Genomic DNA, 16,640 nt, shown 5'->3' with positions numbered 1-16,640 from the left:
AATGATTGCATTTAGAAAGACTGACAATGTACAATTTTAAAAATAGCCACTGCAAGTCAGTACTGATCATTTTGTTGGCTTCATTAGGTTCAAACATCACACAGCTGTGTAAAGTAACGTCTCTGGTGAAGTTCAAAGCTGTGCTCAATTAACCCTGTTTGCCGAAGTGGGAATCAAACCCATGTCAGTACTGCTTTGAAGGCTGAGGCCAGCTGAGCTATTGAACCACACTCCTTAACAATGATCACAATTTGATGTTTTGTTGAAAAGTGCATTTACCTTAAAATAAGGGTTTCAGCTGTCATTTTTAGTTTATTTTTTTTTGTTAGAGCTTTAGTAGATGAGAATAAAATATACGTGTTCAAACAATTTAAAGGTTTAAGAACTGGAAAGGTGAGGATCGTATTAAGGCAAACTTATGCTTGTGTTCAGACAATACTTAAATTTAAGAAATATAGCTTTTAATAGCCTATATACCTTATTGAAAAAAAATCATGGTTTGGTATTGAATTTCAGGTATTGTAGGCTATCTGCACCAGGATCACATTTCAAATTATGCCCAACTATACATGGAACCACGGCTGGTATTATAAGGTAAAGAAAGCATACAAAATATCCAGTTGGGTTATTTTATCTTTAAATAGAAAACAGAACAAAGCCATCTAGTGGGAGAAGGTTGGTTAGAAATGTAATTGAAATTTTGTTAGAGAAATAGGCTATGCACCACCAAAACAACTTTTATTTCAGTTTTGTGGTTGTTTTTTAATGAATAATAATAAATTGAATTTTTATAGCGCTTTTCACAAACTCAGAGTCGCTTTACAGAGCAGAAAAAGTGACCTGACCATAAAATAAAATAAATAAATGGCTAGGGATAGGCAGAGGTGAAGAGATGGGTCTTAAGGCGGGACTGGAAAATGTTGAGGATTTCATGGGGAAGGGAGTTCCAGAGCCTGGGAGCTGCCCTGGAAAAGGCTCTGTCCCCAAAACTGTGGAGCCTGGACGTAGAGGAGACCGGCTGAGTTGGATCTGAGGGACCATGAGGGTTGGTAGGGGGAGAGAAGGACAGTGAGGTATAAGGGGCCAGGTGGTGTATGGCTTTGTAGGTAAGGACCAGGATTTTGTATGTGATCTGGTGAGAAATGGGAAGAGTTCTGGACCAGCTGGAGTCTTTTTATGTAGGTTGAGCTGATACCAAGGAGTAGTGAGTTGCAGTGGTCCAGCCGTGAGGAGATGAAGGCGTGAATGAGTCTTTCAGCAGCAGAGGGTGTGAGTGAGGGTCTGATTTTGGCAATGTTGCGAAGGTGAAAGGAGGTTTTAATGACATGACGGATGTGGGGCTCAAGGGAGAGGGTTGATTCAACATAGCAAGGCCAGGTAGTAGTATTAACTTTTGCTCTGGGGACCCAGACACCATCATACATCCATGCTACGCACGCCCTTGCTCATGCTATCTGACGCACAGAGCGTCCATGGCAACCATACCGTAAGATGAGGTCGAGGTGATGAGGGTTTTTATGCGGGTCTTTTGCTTTGGGCCTTTTCGTTGTAAATCCTCGGATTTTCATGGTTATTTATTGATCACCTATATAAACCTTAAGCATTAAACTAGTCCGTTTCCTGTCTCCCGACTCGCTCTTAAATCACTTCCGCTGCCGTTGCTGCTCCGATCACGGCTTCATCACGTCATCAGCAATGGCGGACAAGGAGAAGCGCCGGTCCGGGGCTACTCCTCCAGGGATGCTCGAGGGCAAAGCCACCAAATCGGACAGCGACAGGGAGTTCCTGTCGCAGGCTGGGGTGGGAGAACTGCTCCGCGGGGCCATCCTGAAGATGGTCGAGGCTAGATCGGACGATCCCATCGGGTTCCTGGCCGACCACTTCTGCAACCTCGCCTCCGTGACAGAAACTGGCACAGCTGGATGTGGAGACGGGGATCAATTGATCAACGGCCCGCTCAGCGCAGGCGCGCAGGAGCAGCAGCATCTAAACCGGGCACTGTGGCACCTGCGGCTGGCACACCACTCCCAGAGGCAAAGCTCTTGACTTCTTACTAATGAAGCGATTTATTTTTTTATAGAATCAGTGATCAAACCATCATATATTAGGCTCTCACTGTGGTAGACATTAAATAATTCATCTAGTCATAATTTTGCTTAGCAGCCCTGGCTGGATGTCTGGTAATAATAATAATAACTCTATAATAACTCTAGTAGACTCTAGTCTGACATTAATGCAGTGTGCTTTAAGATCACTTTCACTTTTGCTCCTCTGTTGTAGCCGTCCCTTACTGTCACTGTGAAAACTATAAAGATATAACAACATGTGTAATTAATTTGTGATAATGACTAGGCCTGGGTGTTTTGGAGTTACTCATAATAGCATACTATCACAATATGCAGGCCTATCCACAATGACAATGGTGTTATAATGTAGTAAATTCTATGATGCGTAATATACTGTATTATGTAATAGAAAATCGTGATGATAACACACTGCAACATGTCGCCTCACTCATTCAGCAGAACAACTCAGTACCAATTTCTATTAAAGCGCCTTTTATAACATGTTTATAAGCTGTAACTAATTGCTTTGTTAATAGTTAGTAAATCATTTATTAATGTTTAATAGAACAGTTATAATCCATAGATAAGAAAACTTTTGGGTTGCCAGGTTGACTGTTTGACCTCTGTTTGTAGGAATTGCAGAGCATCTGGACCAAATGAAATATTTTAACAATGTATTAAAATGGCTTGCGCCCGATGTCGGCTGGGATTGGCTCCAGCTCCAGATCTATTAAACATGTGTAAACAATACATTTGCTATTAATTAGCCATTAGTGCCACCTTCTAAAACCTTTGATAAAAGATGACAATCTGGTATGCCAAAGTGCTTGTGCAAATTAAAGGGTCAGTTCACCCAAATTACAAAAGAACATCTCAACATCTGTCTCCAGAAACACATCCCTACTCTGCATATTCCTCAGACCTTGCTATTTGATAACAAATGACTAAAAAATAGAACGATAATATATACATTATACCTCTATTAAAAACAACGATCCTTTGTCATCATTCACTGATACTGATATTAAAGCTGTGTATTGATATATTTGTTATAATATATATATTTTTATCCGATCCCTCATTTAAAACCCAGATCTGCCTTCAGCAACAACGTCCGCGTGGCCTACGACCTTTTGAACCTCACCGGGCCCCACAGACGTCCAGATGAGGTCCCTGAAGGCCCTCATGGCTCCTGCAATGACGGCCCGACCGGAGGTGGAGGAGGGGTGAGGGGAGGCCTCTATACGCAGACACTGCAGTGCCTGTGCAGTGAGGGTGGAGTCCCTGCCTCCACCTCCGCTCCGCTCCTCCGACGCCTCCACTGCCAAGACCACGAGGCTGTCCCTTATGATGTCTTCCGTCACGGCGTGCTCACATGTGCAGTTTTCTCAGACTACATCCGACAGGCTCAAAGGCTTTACGCTGAAGTGTGCTGCCCGGACGAAAGGCCTGCCTCGCGAGCACTGTGTCTGGCCGTGCTGGGGACCTTAAAGGAAGCCCTGGAGACTTCCCAAGGCCGTGATGGAAACTGCTGTGTTAACGCAAATTATAAGGCTAATTCCTGTCTGGAGGCTAACGCGAAGGCTATACGCTACCTTGAGGCCAGTGCCAAGATCTCTCCATACAAGCTAGCCCAGGCCATAGCAGGAGCACAGACACAGGGCCCGGGTGGTAATATGGATGCAAAAGAGTTTGAGAATGCAGCGGCGGAGCTCTTTATCACTCGAGTGAGAGTTGTGTCCTAGGTTTCGTGTCCATTTCCTCATAATTTATGAATGTACAGCAACTTACATTATATCCTAGAGTAAATAATCACCTTGTGTGTACCTTCTGTAACCTCTACTGCCGCTTAAATAGCTACTAAACTACACCTAGGCCTATATAACAAGAAATAATAAAGTAGAACCCTCACAGCTATTACTTCCTCTCAATCAATCAACAAAATTTATTTTGGTTCTCACACATAATTTTCCAAAACAAAAAAAGGAAAACAATGAAAATAAAACAATATATAGGCCTACATGCATAACAACTGAAGCCTATTATGCCTACACTTTTTACATAATTATCTAATGAGCATCACTTTCTCTCTGGATTTAATCCATTCAAAATAAACGTACAGTTACATTAAAAAGGGGAAAAAAAGATTCCAAGATGTTCATACATGATTACAGTGGTACACATCTCAGATATTATTTCAATATTTGACATAAAGCCTACACAAATTAATTGTATTGAGTTATATAATTATTTATCACCTTGTTTTTAAACATTTTCAAACATAAAATTACAGAGTGAAGTACACAATTTTAATTCCTTGTCACAATTATTCCATAGGTTTACCCCTTTAACAGATAAGATTAACATCTATTTTTTATATTAGTTCTTGCTGTTACTTTTTTAAACATATCTCCACCTCTCAAGACTGACATTGACACTTTGGGAAGATAAACACAAATTGTAAAACACATTATTTCATGTCTATTATTGAACTTGTGGAAGAGATGAGAAATCAACATCTGCTGTGACTGAGTAAGCAGCTACATTGCTGTGTGAAGGACAATAAGTTCCTTAGACTAAATGTGTTCAATGAGATCTATATTTATCCTGACTGTTTCCATTATTTAGCCTTTGACATGAAATGCTCGGATTAGAAAAAAGCAGTCTGTATTGATCTAAATCTAATGCACTCCAATACAACAACCCTGTAAATCCTCCTTTTTTTGACATGTCATTTTCATGTTTTGTTGAGAGGGATGTTGATCATTTTGGCAGCTGTAATTTGTAATGCTGTTGTATTGCATTATACTTATGCAATCATGTAATACAAGTGTTTTGTTAACCAATTATTAGAAACTGTTACCCAGTTTGACAGGAGCCAATCGCATATTTTGTCGCATCGTAGCAGAAAATATTATGGGGAATAAATAGAATAGCTGTGTTAACTTATTTATTTGAACCTGTTTCCTTAGCTGAAGTCTGCCTTCAGAGAAAGTGCAGAAAGGCAGAGAAAGTGCCCATGTCACACATTTCCAAACACTGAGAAACTGATGCAAAAGAAAGAAGTTTACAGACAGTTGAAGGTGAGAGAAAGCAAAGATGAGAGCGATAACAATGAATAAAATAGAATTCTCTTCTCATTACCCTGGATTAATGACACATGAGCGACATCCCTCAGACCAAAACCAAGGAGACAAAAGAGGCTAACATCCTTTCCCAGCAACAGTCCTGAAAGGAAGAGAAGGTTGTGGGTTTGGTCAAGTTACAAGAGACTGAGCAGAACTACACCTCTTGAAGGAATGAAATGCAGCAAGACTTCAGAGAGCCTAAAAAGAGCAAGGCACTGATGAACATAATGCATATCATGTAAGAGAATTAAAACATGAAAATATTATATTCATACAAGATAAATTGTTCCTGATTTGCAGGCCGAAAGTGGACAAGACATCTAGGCTAAAACTGGAAAACATTTAAATGGCTGTATTTCGATGTGAAGCACATTTTGTATTTAAGTCAATTACACTAAATGTTAAAACAGCAATATAAATCAATGAAGGCCAACCTCCATTTACTTGTGTCTCAGAGTAAGTCAAAGTAAAAAGTCAAAATGAATTTTGTTGTCAATTCTGCCATATGTACAGATCATACACAGGGTTAAAATGCTGTTTCTCGGTCCTCCGGCGTAAAACAATAACACACAAACAACAGAGAATATAAAAAATGTAAAATAACTAATTAAGTACTAAAACAAAGGTATCCTTGAAGTTGAGGGAGGAACACACATATGACACACACAACTCATGTGGTGCATGCAGTAGTGCAAATAGCTTGATGGATGTGGGAGACTGTACAATGTTCAAAGTAATGACTCATCTACAGGATGAGTAATGAGCAGGTTTAGTAGAAAAGTGCAAAGTGACAGTGCCTGAAAAGGAGATTTCAGATTTCTTGCAATAACTGTCCAATTTATGAGGAGATGAAGGAGAGATAATTCAGTTTCCTGACAGCGTGATGTATAAAGGTGTTTGCCAGTCTGGTGGTGCTAGATCGGAGGCTACCTTTCACCAGAAGGCAGGAGCGGGCCTATTTATGTGACATATTAGAAATTTCTAACACATTTAAATGTTCTCTCAAGCGCTGCTTAGTTTCCGGCCACTAGATGGCAGCACCACTCAGACAGAGTCAGACACACAGGAAGAAAGCGGAAGCTTACAGCATACGCTGAAAAGACAATAGCTGCAACAACACCTGAGCTGCTTGCTATCATGCTAAACGTTACTTTCATCTCCATAAATTAATGTCTTGCGTGCTTCCGGTTGAACTTTTCAAAATGGAAGAAGAGGAGCAGCTGCGGTCTTTCATGTTCCTCATGACATACATGCTGCTGAAGCGCAGGAGGGACATTAACAACGCGAACATTCAGAGGCGCAATGAGATCCAAAGACGCATCAGACACCGGCAGTACTTCTTCCAAAGACAGCGAAGGATGCTCATGGTCTGCAGTCTCTCTCTCTCACTCATACACACACACACACACATACACACACACACATACACACACACACATACATACCAGTGTAGTGTAGAAATACCTTGGTACAAAAAGTAAAAGTCCTGCATATATAATTGTACTTAAATATACATTTATTTAACTGTTAATTAATTGAAATAATTATGATGTATTAATTTCTGACTTTAATGTTGCAGCTAGTGAAGGCTATTTTTTTTTTTTTTACTATGTACTAAATAATATTTATTTGATAACTAAAGTAATAGCTAGTGAAATAAAGTAATATATTTCCGCTTGAACTTTAGTGGAGTAGAAATATACAGGTACAGTACTTACCGTAATAAAAAAGTACACCACTTATTTTAAATGATCCTATTCCTGGGGTAAAATATCCAGGCACTGTGTTAAAAAAAATCTAACAATCCAAAATATATAAAAATATTTTGACTAAAATGATCGATTATCAAAATTGTTGCAGATTAATTTTTAAAATACCAGACAAGTTGCAGTTATACAAACAAGAAAGATAAAGCGGTAGACTACATAGATTTTACCAAAAAGGTACAAAATAAATAAAACACATACAAATAAATGGATTTTGACATTTTATGTTTGCACTGTAAGCAATAATAAAGATATAGATTTTAATTTCACCAACCAGAGCAGGGGAAAAAGTTTATTGTTAAGGTATTTAAATTTATGGATATTCAATTTAGTTTAATATATAATGCAATTGATAAGGTAGAGATCTATTATATTTCTTGCTACATTTTCCCATTTAAGAGATATAAGAGAAAATTCTGTTTGCAATTAAATGGGTTGAGTCTTAGAATGAATGGTTTTACCAGCTTTTGTACTTGGGTGACTCGCAGGATAAAATCTGTGAATTAATTTAGAGGAAATGTTTATTTTATTATTGATCTTCTTCTCCCCAGATGATGATAGCAGGAGGGATCCGCTCCAACGTCCGCATCCGCACACGTCCCTGGACCACCACTCCAAGCACTGATTGGTGGGAGCGGGTGGTGATGACAGAATTCCAGCCGTCTGATTGGCTGGATAAGTTCCGCATGAGCAGGGAGACATTCTTTTACCTGTGTGACAAGCTGAGGCCCCGTCTGGCTCGGCAGGACACCAGCTTCCGCCTGGCGCTGCCGGTGGAGAAACGTGTAGCAGTGGCTCTGTGGCGTCTGGCGTCGAACATTGAATACCGCACCATCAGCTCCCTGTTTGGTGTGGGGAAGTCCACCGTGTGCAGGTGTGTTAGAGACATGTGTCACGCCATCGTGGCGCTCCTCAGCTCCATCTACCTGCGGCCCCCCAATGAGCAGGAGCTGGAGGATTCAGCCCAGCTCTTCCTGTCTCATTGGGGCTTCCCTCACTGCGTTGCTGCCATAACAACACTCCACACAGCTATCATCACCCCATCAAACAACGCGTCTGACTATGCCAACGCGTCTGGCTGGCTCTCAGTGATGTCTCAGGTATAGAGGGCACCCATGTATGCTGCTGCAAATTCAGGCTCACTAGTTGTGCTACGTCAGATGTTGACCTCTTGCCTCTTTCTGTCTCTTCTGTGTTTCAGGTGGCTGTTAGTGGCCGGGGGCTGTTCTGGGATGTATGCGCCAGTTTCCCAGGTGGCACGGACCCAGCTGACATCTTACAGAACTCATCGCTGTGGGCTACCGCTGCAGAGGGTGGACTGTCGCCTGCTCTGTCGCCTGTCTTCATGGGAAAACCTCTCAGGTAAAGTAAAGCAAGCAGCATGACAGCGGCGCCAGGATCAAATTCATTAATAAGTATGTCACATTTTTCAGGCATTTAAGTATACTAAATGCAAATTTGAAGTAAATTGTTAGTCTGTTCCATCCTCACCTTTTGTTTATTAGGTTTTTTATTCAGCCCTTGTCACTCATCTGTACACCTTGAAACAGCATTTAGCATTAGTATTAGAGCCAGTTTTTAGTTTTTGCTTTTTGTAAATAGTTAAAGCATATTACCACCTAGTGGTGGCCTCTGTCGACAATAGAAAATGAAAGGACTGCAATTCCCACGCTGCCCCAGCCAATTACTAGAGACAGGTGTGAGAAGTTGGAGGCAGGAGACACCTACCTGAGACAGTTCTCAACCGCTGAACAGGCCTCTAGATAATTTAAGTTTGCTTGTCATTTTATATGACTTTTGCCTCTTTGATTGGATTTGGTTTTCATTATTGTAAAGGCCTATTTTCTTTGTTGAATTTGTTTTGGAGCAACCTTGATTTATTTGGGTTGCCCACACAAACCATTCAACATCAAGCACGCTTGACAAGCCAAACCATTCATTAAGCCAAAATAACTTGAATGATAACATGTAGCAAAGTTCTATAGGTATAATGCATCCAAAGTGGCTTTTGCAAAACAAGCAGAAGGAAGCCGCGGCAGTTGGGCTTAGATACACCATCCATGAAACCACAATTGTTAAAGAAGCAGCCCATAACACTCCAAACATCACTGAAAGGCCAATGGAAGGATTGACATATAAACGCCATCAGCAGACTGCTGTTATATATTATGTCCATTTTATTTTTTAAGTTTTAAAATGAAAAAGTTGCATGTTGTATCATTAGTGCAGTTGCACCCTTTTTCTGATTTCCAAAATTCATCACAAGGGATTGTAAAGTCTTTGAAAGACCAATGAGTACGACACAAAAAAGTAGCTCCATTTCACAGGTTTACTATGAAAAAAAGTTAGTACAGGTTAGTGAGATCAATTCTTATCTGTTGTCTCATCTTGTCCAAAAACTGTCTTGCTCACACTTATGGCGAAGACATAATAAATAGAAGTAAAGGAATATCCTAAAAACGTACATTTTAACCACCACATATTATATCTGCATATTGCTGTTTCTTATTATGGCTCTTACACATAGCCTGGTGGCCAGACATTATACATGCTCTATACATTTTTGAACCTTATTACACCCATATTTTGGCCATGATCTGAGAACTCCGCATCTATACACAATCAACTGTACATATTCTGTTTATACTGCACATACAACCCTTTATTTATATATATATAATATATTATACACACACACACACACACTTCCCTTCCAACTCTGCCTACTCCACCTCTATGTATAACATATTTGTTTCCATCAAAAACCTCAAAAAAGTTCTCCAGTCAGTGCCACTGACCAATGATCAGATCTGGAGTTGGTCCCTGGACGCTGCATAGTGGCTGCCCACTGCTCCCTTGAGGGATGGGTTAAATGCAGAGAATGAATTTCGCTACATGTATGTGTACGTGACAATAAAAGTATACCTTACCTTATACATATACACCGATCAACCACAACATTATGACCACTTGCCTAATATTGTGTAGATCCCCATTTTGCCGCCAAATCAGCCCTGACCCGTTGAGGCATGGGCTCCACTAGACCTTGGAAGGTGTGCTGTGGTTTCTGGCACCAAGACGTTAGCAGCAGATTCTTTAAGTCCTGGAAGATGGGGCCTCCACTGATCTTACAGTCCCCTCCAAAAGTATTGGAATGGTAAGGCAAATTCCTTTGTTTTTGTTGTTCACTGAAGACATCTGGGTTTAAGATCAAAATATGAGTATGAGACAAGAGTTCAGAATTTCAGCTTTTATATCCTGGTATTCACATCTAGATGTGTTAAACAACTCAGGACATACCACCCTTTGTTTGAACCCACCCATTTTTCAAGTGAGCAAAACTATTGGAACATGTGACTGACAGATGTTTCTTGTTGCCCAGGTGTTACCTTTTAGGTTGATCAACCAAATATTAAATAGCTCTGCATGACTAGTCTAATTTTTCATCCTTGGTTCAAACCTCTAAAGACTGCATTTCCTGTTAAAGAGGATAAACCAACATGAAGACCAGAGAGCTGTCTGTGGGAGAAAAGCAAGCCATTGTCAAGCTGAGTAAAGAAGGAAAATTGACCAGAGCCATTGGATAAACATTGGGCATAGCAAGCACAACAATTTGGAATGTCCTGAAAAAGACAGAAACTACTGGTGTACTGAGCAACAGACGTCGAGCAGGTCGGCCAAGGAAAACAACAGTAGTTGATGACAGAAATACCGTGAGAGCTGTGAAGAAAAAACATCAGTAAGTGACATCAGCAACGACCTCCACAGTGCAGAGGTGAAGGGATTTGCCTTAACGTTCTAATACTTTTGGAGGGGACTGTATTTGTCCATCTGGGGAGTTTGGAGGCCAACTCAACATCTTAAACTCGTTGTGTTCCTCAAACCATTCCTGAATACTTTTTGCTTTACTTAATATGTCCCACCCACTGACAGGTGCCATGGTACCGAGATAATCAGGGTTATTCACGTCACCTGTCGGTGGTCATAATTTTATGGCTGATCGGTGTATACATACTGTACATATACATACATACATACATACATACATACATACATAATCTGTGCATGTTCTCCTCTCCACTGTAAATACTACTATCCTTCATTTATGTACTTCTAGTTAGGTGCTAACGGCATTTCATTGGCTTTTTATTTGTACTCTGCCTTTGAGCTAAAGGCAGAATTTCTGCTGGGTCATTTTCTGATGTCATCTTCCAGTGTGTGCTATAACTGACTGAAAACCATCTGCTGTGTCCAGGTATGTGCTGCTGGGGGAGGCCTGCTACCCTCTGCAGAGCTGGCTAATGAAGGCCTATCCTGTGGAAAAGGGTAGGAGGGTAAGCCACACAGCTCTGACAGAGCCACAGCGGATCTTTAATCGGCGGCTCACCAGAGCACTGCGGGTGCCTGAGGAGGCGCTGCTGAGGTTGAGGGGACGCTGGCAGTGTCTGAGCAAGAGGAACGACTGTGGACTGGATGTGGTGCCCACTATGATTCTAGCTTGCTGCATCCTGCACAACATGTGCGAGGCCCATAGTGACGCCTTCCAGGCAGAGTGGCAGATGGAGGTGGCCGAGGCAGAAAGCCCTCAGCCCAGCCACAAGCAGCTCCTCTCAACCAGCATCGACCAAAGTCATGCTGAGGAGGTCCGACACCTCTTCTGTGACTATTTTGAACAGCAGAGTAATTGAAAAAGCTTCCTACACATAAAGACTAATGTTTTTGAGAGCTTGGAAACATTTGTACATATACTACTACATATTTAGTATGTTTTTGGCCTCACTAGGTTGTACAGTATGGATGGTGATGTTGGTGCAGTAGTTGTTGTCATGCCTATTTATGCTAACTGTAAACAGGCATGTTAAATGTGGCAATTAGTGATGTGCGGATCAATACTAAAGTATCGATATTTCTGATACCAACATTTCCTGCTCTACGGTCGATACTCATATAAAAGGATCGATATCTAAACTCAGTAATTTGGAGTGAGTGTGTGTATTATCATAAATATCTTACTGTCACCGGGATGGTCTAATTATAGGCTACTCGGTTGATAGAAACTACTTTTCCTTCCGCCTGTCAAAGTCATGCTTGCGCTAAGGCTCTGTGACGGAGCTTCTTTGAAGTGAGCTGCTGCAGCCCTTTACGTTTCCCGCGATTGAATACTGACTATGGCTGTATTTTAGCTGTGAAGTTAATAATGACGCTGTGAGTGATGTGTGTGCAAAGACAGTGAAATACTTTGGCAACACTGCAAACTTCGCTAAACATCTGAGATTAAGTCAACATAATACGATGATGTTATGAAGCTGCAGTTCTGAGCAGGATATTTTCATTATAATTAAAAAATATGACAGTAGTTTGATGTCTTGTCATTATGCAGCTATTATTTTGAATTGGTAAAGCCACAGCCTACTCCTTATTTCTCTCATAAATACAGAAACGGGAGAGGGAGGTCACATTAAACTAGAAATAAAAAAAAAGGAAAAAATATTGGTATCGGTATCAGCAATACCAGCCTGGGTATTACTTGGTATTGGATTGGATAGGAATTAAGTGGTATCACATATCACTAGTGGCAAAGTTAGCATTGATCTCAAAGCATTACAGCTTAGACTGACCTCAGCCTGTCAAGCATAATCAGAGATGTCCCAAAATCGTAATACATATGTGGGAAAACACTTTTGATTTAGGCAGGAACATGTTTCAACTTTAGTGCCACCATGTGGCCAATCTTCACATGTTTTCACCAGGGACAAGAACAGCAAAATCTTTTTCCATTTTTTTAATCTATCAGACTTTTTTTTTATTGTGTAATAAGCATCACAGCCTGGAGGGGCTGATGCACTGTTGTTTTGTACATTTAATGTAGTGCATCATTACATAAAAATTCCAGTTTTGTAAGTACATTTGTTGTTTATGGTTTTGTCTCATATTTCATGCTGACTTATTCCCTTTTTTTTGTATGTTTGTAACCAGTGTGTAATGTAAACATTTGTTTCACAGTTATGGGAAAAAAAAGTATTTAGTTACTTTCCTGGAAACCAGTATTGCACATTGGCTCTAAAAGTATTAAGAGTTAGTGACAGGTGGTTAAAAATAGACCTTTAAGTGTTAAGTTAAGAGTCAAGACACTATGAGATGCCTTTGCCTTTCCTAGACTTATTGAATGAATACTTTGAACAGATGTTACATGCAACTGTATAGTAAGGCCACAAGATGTCACTGCTATCACAGCACACACCCACCACAGTCGTCGCTAATGATGTGTCTTGTCCAGTGCTGTTTGCATTATACTTCAGGTTACTGATGGAGTTAAGGGGATTAGCAACTTATTGAAATGTCTTCTGTCTCGCTGATCAGGTACCATGGTGCACCACACTTTAAAAGACCCGTTTCTGCAGTGCAGAACATTGTGCAAACAGCAGCAGGTGGTCTGACATGCATTGCCTAGGATGTATAACAACTGAAATCATGAAAATATACTGGGTTTTGCAGCTTCTTATCGACTTAACTCGCAGTCAGATCCCACCCCGAGGACCCGCCTCGTCCATTCAATTGGTCTGTCATAAACCTATTTCATGCAATTCTCCGTCTGTCACTCAACGCCCCAGTATCTCCTCCTCTTTGCTTGGCATCAGACTGGTGCGTGTGTGTGTGCGCGCGCCGACCTGGTTCCAGCGACGAGCTACCCGAAAGCCAGCTGTTTGCAACGAATAGATTTCTGGCAAAAGCCGCCGGTCCTGCACGCATTTACCCCCTGTTTCAGGCTGTGGTCGTAGCCTTATATTTTACCGTCAAAATGAGTCAGGATGTGATGGGGTGCTGTCCTGCTATCGCTAGCTAGGCGGACAAATTCCTTCAACCAGCTTTGCTGTTTCAATCACTGCGGGTTGACACAACATTAGCTAGCTGAGGCGTTGTTAAGTGAGCTAGCGGGCTAGCAAGGCAGCGTTCGTAGTCGTTACGTGCAAGTTAGCCAGTGTTAGCTAATGTAGTTACTTAGCAAACGGACGCATTGCTGCGGCGTGGATAGTGCAATAACGGTGATCACTAGCTTAACTAGCAAGGACTACTACTTTTTCTAGCGTAAACTAGGAAGCTAACGTTGGGGCAACTGCGCCGATTCTAACTGTTACGGGTTTGGATGTCGCGACACTGCAATTTTGAAACACTTTTTTTTTGCGGACTGTGAAGATATAATTGGACCACAGTGACAGACGAAAGGGTAGAATTGGACCAGCAAGTGACAGAGGGGGTTAATGGTTTAAAGCAGGTATTAAGTGGCTAATCTGTGACAGCCGCAGTAACGTTAATTTTAACAATATCTGGCAGAGCATCTCTGGGAGGCCCCGCTGTCTCCTCACTCCCTCCCCTGTCCGAATCTCCCGTGATCTGCCGAGAATACACGGGTGAAGTCGCAGTTGCTCTCGGCTGGGGGGACAACTTGACAGCGAGGCCCCTACTTAGTCTCCCCTCCCCCAGTCCCATCCACCCATCTGTCCAGTCCGACAGACCACCTCCTCCGCCTGACATCGAAGCGAGTACCGGGGATTCGGGATAAACTGAAACCGTGGGCGAGTGTTGCCGGGTCCCGTTTAAACCGGGCTGCCAAAACCAGAGGGGATGACTTTGGAGTCCATGATGGCTTGTTGCCTGAGCGAAGAGGCGAAGGAGTCGAAACGAATCAATGCAGAAATTGACAAACAACTCCGCCGAGACAAGCGAGACTCCAGGAGGGAGCTCAAATTACTACTTCTCGGTATGTGACGTGCTAATTCTATAATACATTTTTTTTTATTGTCATGTCTTGTGTCGTTGTATGGAAAACCAACCTCCTTGGGCCTTCTTGGCAATGCTAGCAAATAACGTTATGCTACTTGTTAAGGTTGCTAACAGGACGCTTGGTTTAAGTAACGAAATGCGTGGTTTGTCTTGCAAGCTTGTTGGGTTGAATTTATTAACTGTCTTGTCCAGGTGCATCTGTGCAAGAACTGGCTAACCAGCGGTAACGTCGCTGTCTTTTTATTCGAGTGGACTATTTGCATTGGTGTGCATACGACAAGCTCATTTGGCATCGAAGTTACTAAGATGTAACCGTTTACAAGCTACCACATGCTTGTCAGTGGGCCAGTTGGACATCATGGACTAACGATAGCCCTCAAGCTAACCTGTCGCCCAGTTTTAAAACTTCCACTGTGGTTTGTTAGCTGGTGGTGGTTAAAATGTGAAGATGGTCACTTGATGATTGAAGAAGTAGTAGCTTTGTATTTGCCCTACACTGTTGCTTTCAGGTTGCATAACGTTTGTACAACTGGATGAGCCTCCAGGTGCCTCACCTATAACGTTACCTTGCTTGGTGACCATTCATCCATTTATCAATTTCTCCTATTTATTACTAGTTTGCACACAATCTACCCTTCCAGATGACAAGGATACTGTGGGATTGGCCCCCTCATCCAGAAGTCTAGCAGAGTAGGTTAGCTATTTTTATAGCTGGTGTGTGGGCAGGTGGGAGCTGCTGTTGAATAAGTTGCTCTGTGCTGCATTGATTCATAGTTCCGTGGACACAAAAAGGAACAATAGGCTATGCTGTACCACAAATGTGCGCCTTTCAGGAGAATGTATTTTGTGTGCATGCATCTTCTAAAACACTGTTGTTAAACCTTATGTGCATGATCTGACCAGCCAGCCACTTAAAACAACAGATAAGTGTGAAAGCTCCTTGGGGGGGGGGGGGAAGAAGCTGGTGTCCCTTTTTAGGACAATTAGAATGATCTAGGTTGCATCCTTAGTTTCTAAACGTTTGCTCCCATTTATCGCCCACCTAAAGCAGCTCTGGTTATTTGACATATGTGTCTCCTTTCATTTCCCTGCTGAATACCTCAGCTCGAAGAAATAGGCCACACTAGAGCCATACTATTGATGTGACATATTCCATTCTGTGTTATACATTTAAATCGCTACTGCACACTATTGTACCTGGTGGCCCAGGTGAGCGGGGTTAAGAGTTTGTTTTTATGTCACCGTTTTGAAATGGTTTACTTGTGGGCTGCAGTCATTTCTCATCAGATGATCAGAGAAGGGTTGAGTTGACTTAGTGATTCCACGATATTTAGAAATTTTGGATGCTCATTTACACTCTTTTGCATCAGCTGTTTCCAGTATATCTCTGATTTTGATGGCAGATACTTAAGAAATTATTATCAAAGTGTCAGTGTGTGAAAAGGAGAAGGCAAGCAAGAACTGCAATCAGTCGTGGTGTAAGTGGCCCATCCTGTGTGAGTTAAGGCTGTCAGTGGATGCCCGGATAAGGACGTGTAAGGCAGGATTAGTGCAGGTTTTAATAGGCTTGGTTAAACACATCCGCTGCTCAGACTTTGAGATGCCACTGACTCCTATTATCCCCTGGCATTATTCTCAGGCCTACAGTCCTCCCTGAGCTGCCTGCCTCTCCACACCTCACTGGAGGAAGAGGACAACCTCTGTTCATGAACGTTTACCAACCACATTCCATCAAGTGTATTTTAAAGGGGAGAGAAAGTGATATTGAGCTGTATATTGAGTACTGGGCGTTTATCCATCTCAGTTGAATGTTGTGGGTTTTTGTTGTGTCATTGGCTACCCCTCAGTCCAGTGCATGCACAGGAGATGGGTAGTACATTTTAGCTCGGGTCAAAGCA

General features: G+C 41.8%; 3 protein-coding genes across 6 annotated transcripts in view; all 3 read left to right on the top strand.

The window, feature by feature from the left end:
• The first annotated feature begins 210 nt into the window (after positions 1-210).
• On the top strand, positions 211-5,015 carry tpgs1 (tubulin polyglutamylase complex subunit 1). Of its 3 annotated transcripts, XM_046063169.1 has the most exons (4): positions 211-393; positions 517-594; positions 1,694-2,033; positions 3,160-5,015. In XM_046063169.1, the coding sequence occupies exons 3-4, from the start codon at positions 1,696-1,698 to the stop codon at positions 3,809-3,811; spliced, it is 990 nt and encodes a 329-aa protein (XP_045919125.1). In that variant the 5' UTR covers positions 211-393; positions 517-594; positions 1,694-1,695; the 3' UTR covers positions 3,812-5,015. The 3 variants fall into 3 exon arrangements, with proteins under 3 accessions (XP_045919125.1, XP_045919126.1, XP_045919124.1); XM_046063170.1 differs by lacking the exon at positions 517-594; XM_046063168.1 differs by lacking the exons at positions 211-393; positions 517-594 and having other exon boundaries at positions 1,316-2,033.
• A 1,264-nt stretch (positions 5,016-6,279) lies between these two features.
• LOC123979299 (protein ALP1-like) lies at positions 6,280-11,908 on the top strand. Its single transcript, XM_046063167.1, has 4 exons — positions 6,280-6,561; positions 7,512-8,060; positions 8,162-8,322; positions 11,216-11,908. Exons 1-4 carry the CDS (start codon positions 6,364-6,366, stop codon positions 11,646-11,648), a joined length of 1,341 nt encoding a protein of 446 aa, XP_045919123.1. The 5' UTR covers positions 6,280-6,363; the 3' UTR covers positions 11,649-11,908.
• A 1,680-nt stretch (positions 11,909-13,588) lies between these two features.
• The window catches only part of LOC123978482 (guanine nucleotide-binding protein G(q) subunit alpha), a 28,501-nt gene continuing 25,449 nt past the window's right edge, over positions 13,589-16,640 (top strand). For both annotated transcript variants that reach the window (XM_046061710.1, XM_046061712.1), the window contains exon 1: positions 13,589-14,719. In XM_046061710.1, coding sequence (XP_045917666.1) covers positions 14,584-14,719 — 136 coding nt within the window. In that variant the 5' untranslated portion in view covers positions 13,589-14,583. The remainder of the gene's footprint in view (positions 14,720-16,640) is intronic.

This window comes from Micropterus dolomieu, linkage group LG11 (assembly GCF_021292245.1).
Source record: "Micropterus dolomieu isolate WLL.071019.BEF.003 ecotype Adirondacks linkage group LG11, ASM2129224v1, whole genome shotgun sequence".
NCBI lineage: Eukaryota > Metazoa > Chordata > Actinopteri > Centrarchiformes > Centrarchidae > Micropterus > Micropterus dolomieu.
The sequence above is the reverse complement of the archived record's forward strand: the minus strand, read 5'-3'. Positions and strand labels throughout refer to the sequence as shown.

Excerpts from the sequence above, each read along its gene's own strand:
- tpgs1 (XM_046063170.1), top strand. The coding sequence starts at position 1,696 with ATGGCGGACAAGGAGAAGCGCCGGTCCGGGGCTACTCCTCCAGGGATG. Across the intron at positions 2,034-3,159 it reads CTGGCACACCACTCCCAGAG|ATCTGCCTTCAGCAACAACG; the intron begins GCAAAGCTCTTG and ends TTTAAAACCCAG.
- LOC123979299 (XM_046063167.1), top strand. The coding sequence starts at position 6,364 with ATGTCTTGCGTGCTTCCGGTTGAACTTTTCAAAATGGAAGAAGAGGAG. Across the intron at positions 6,562-7,511 it reads GACAGCGAAGGATGCTCATG|ATGATGATAGCAGGAGGGAT; the intron begins GTCTGCAGTCTC and ends TCTTCTCCCCAG. Across the intron at positions 8,323-11,215 it reads TTCATGGGAAAACCTCTCAG|GTATGTGCTGCTGGGGGAGG; the intron begins GTAAAGTAAAGC and ends TGCTGTGTCCAG.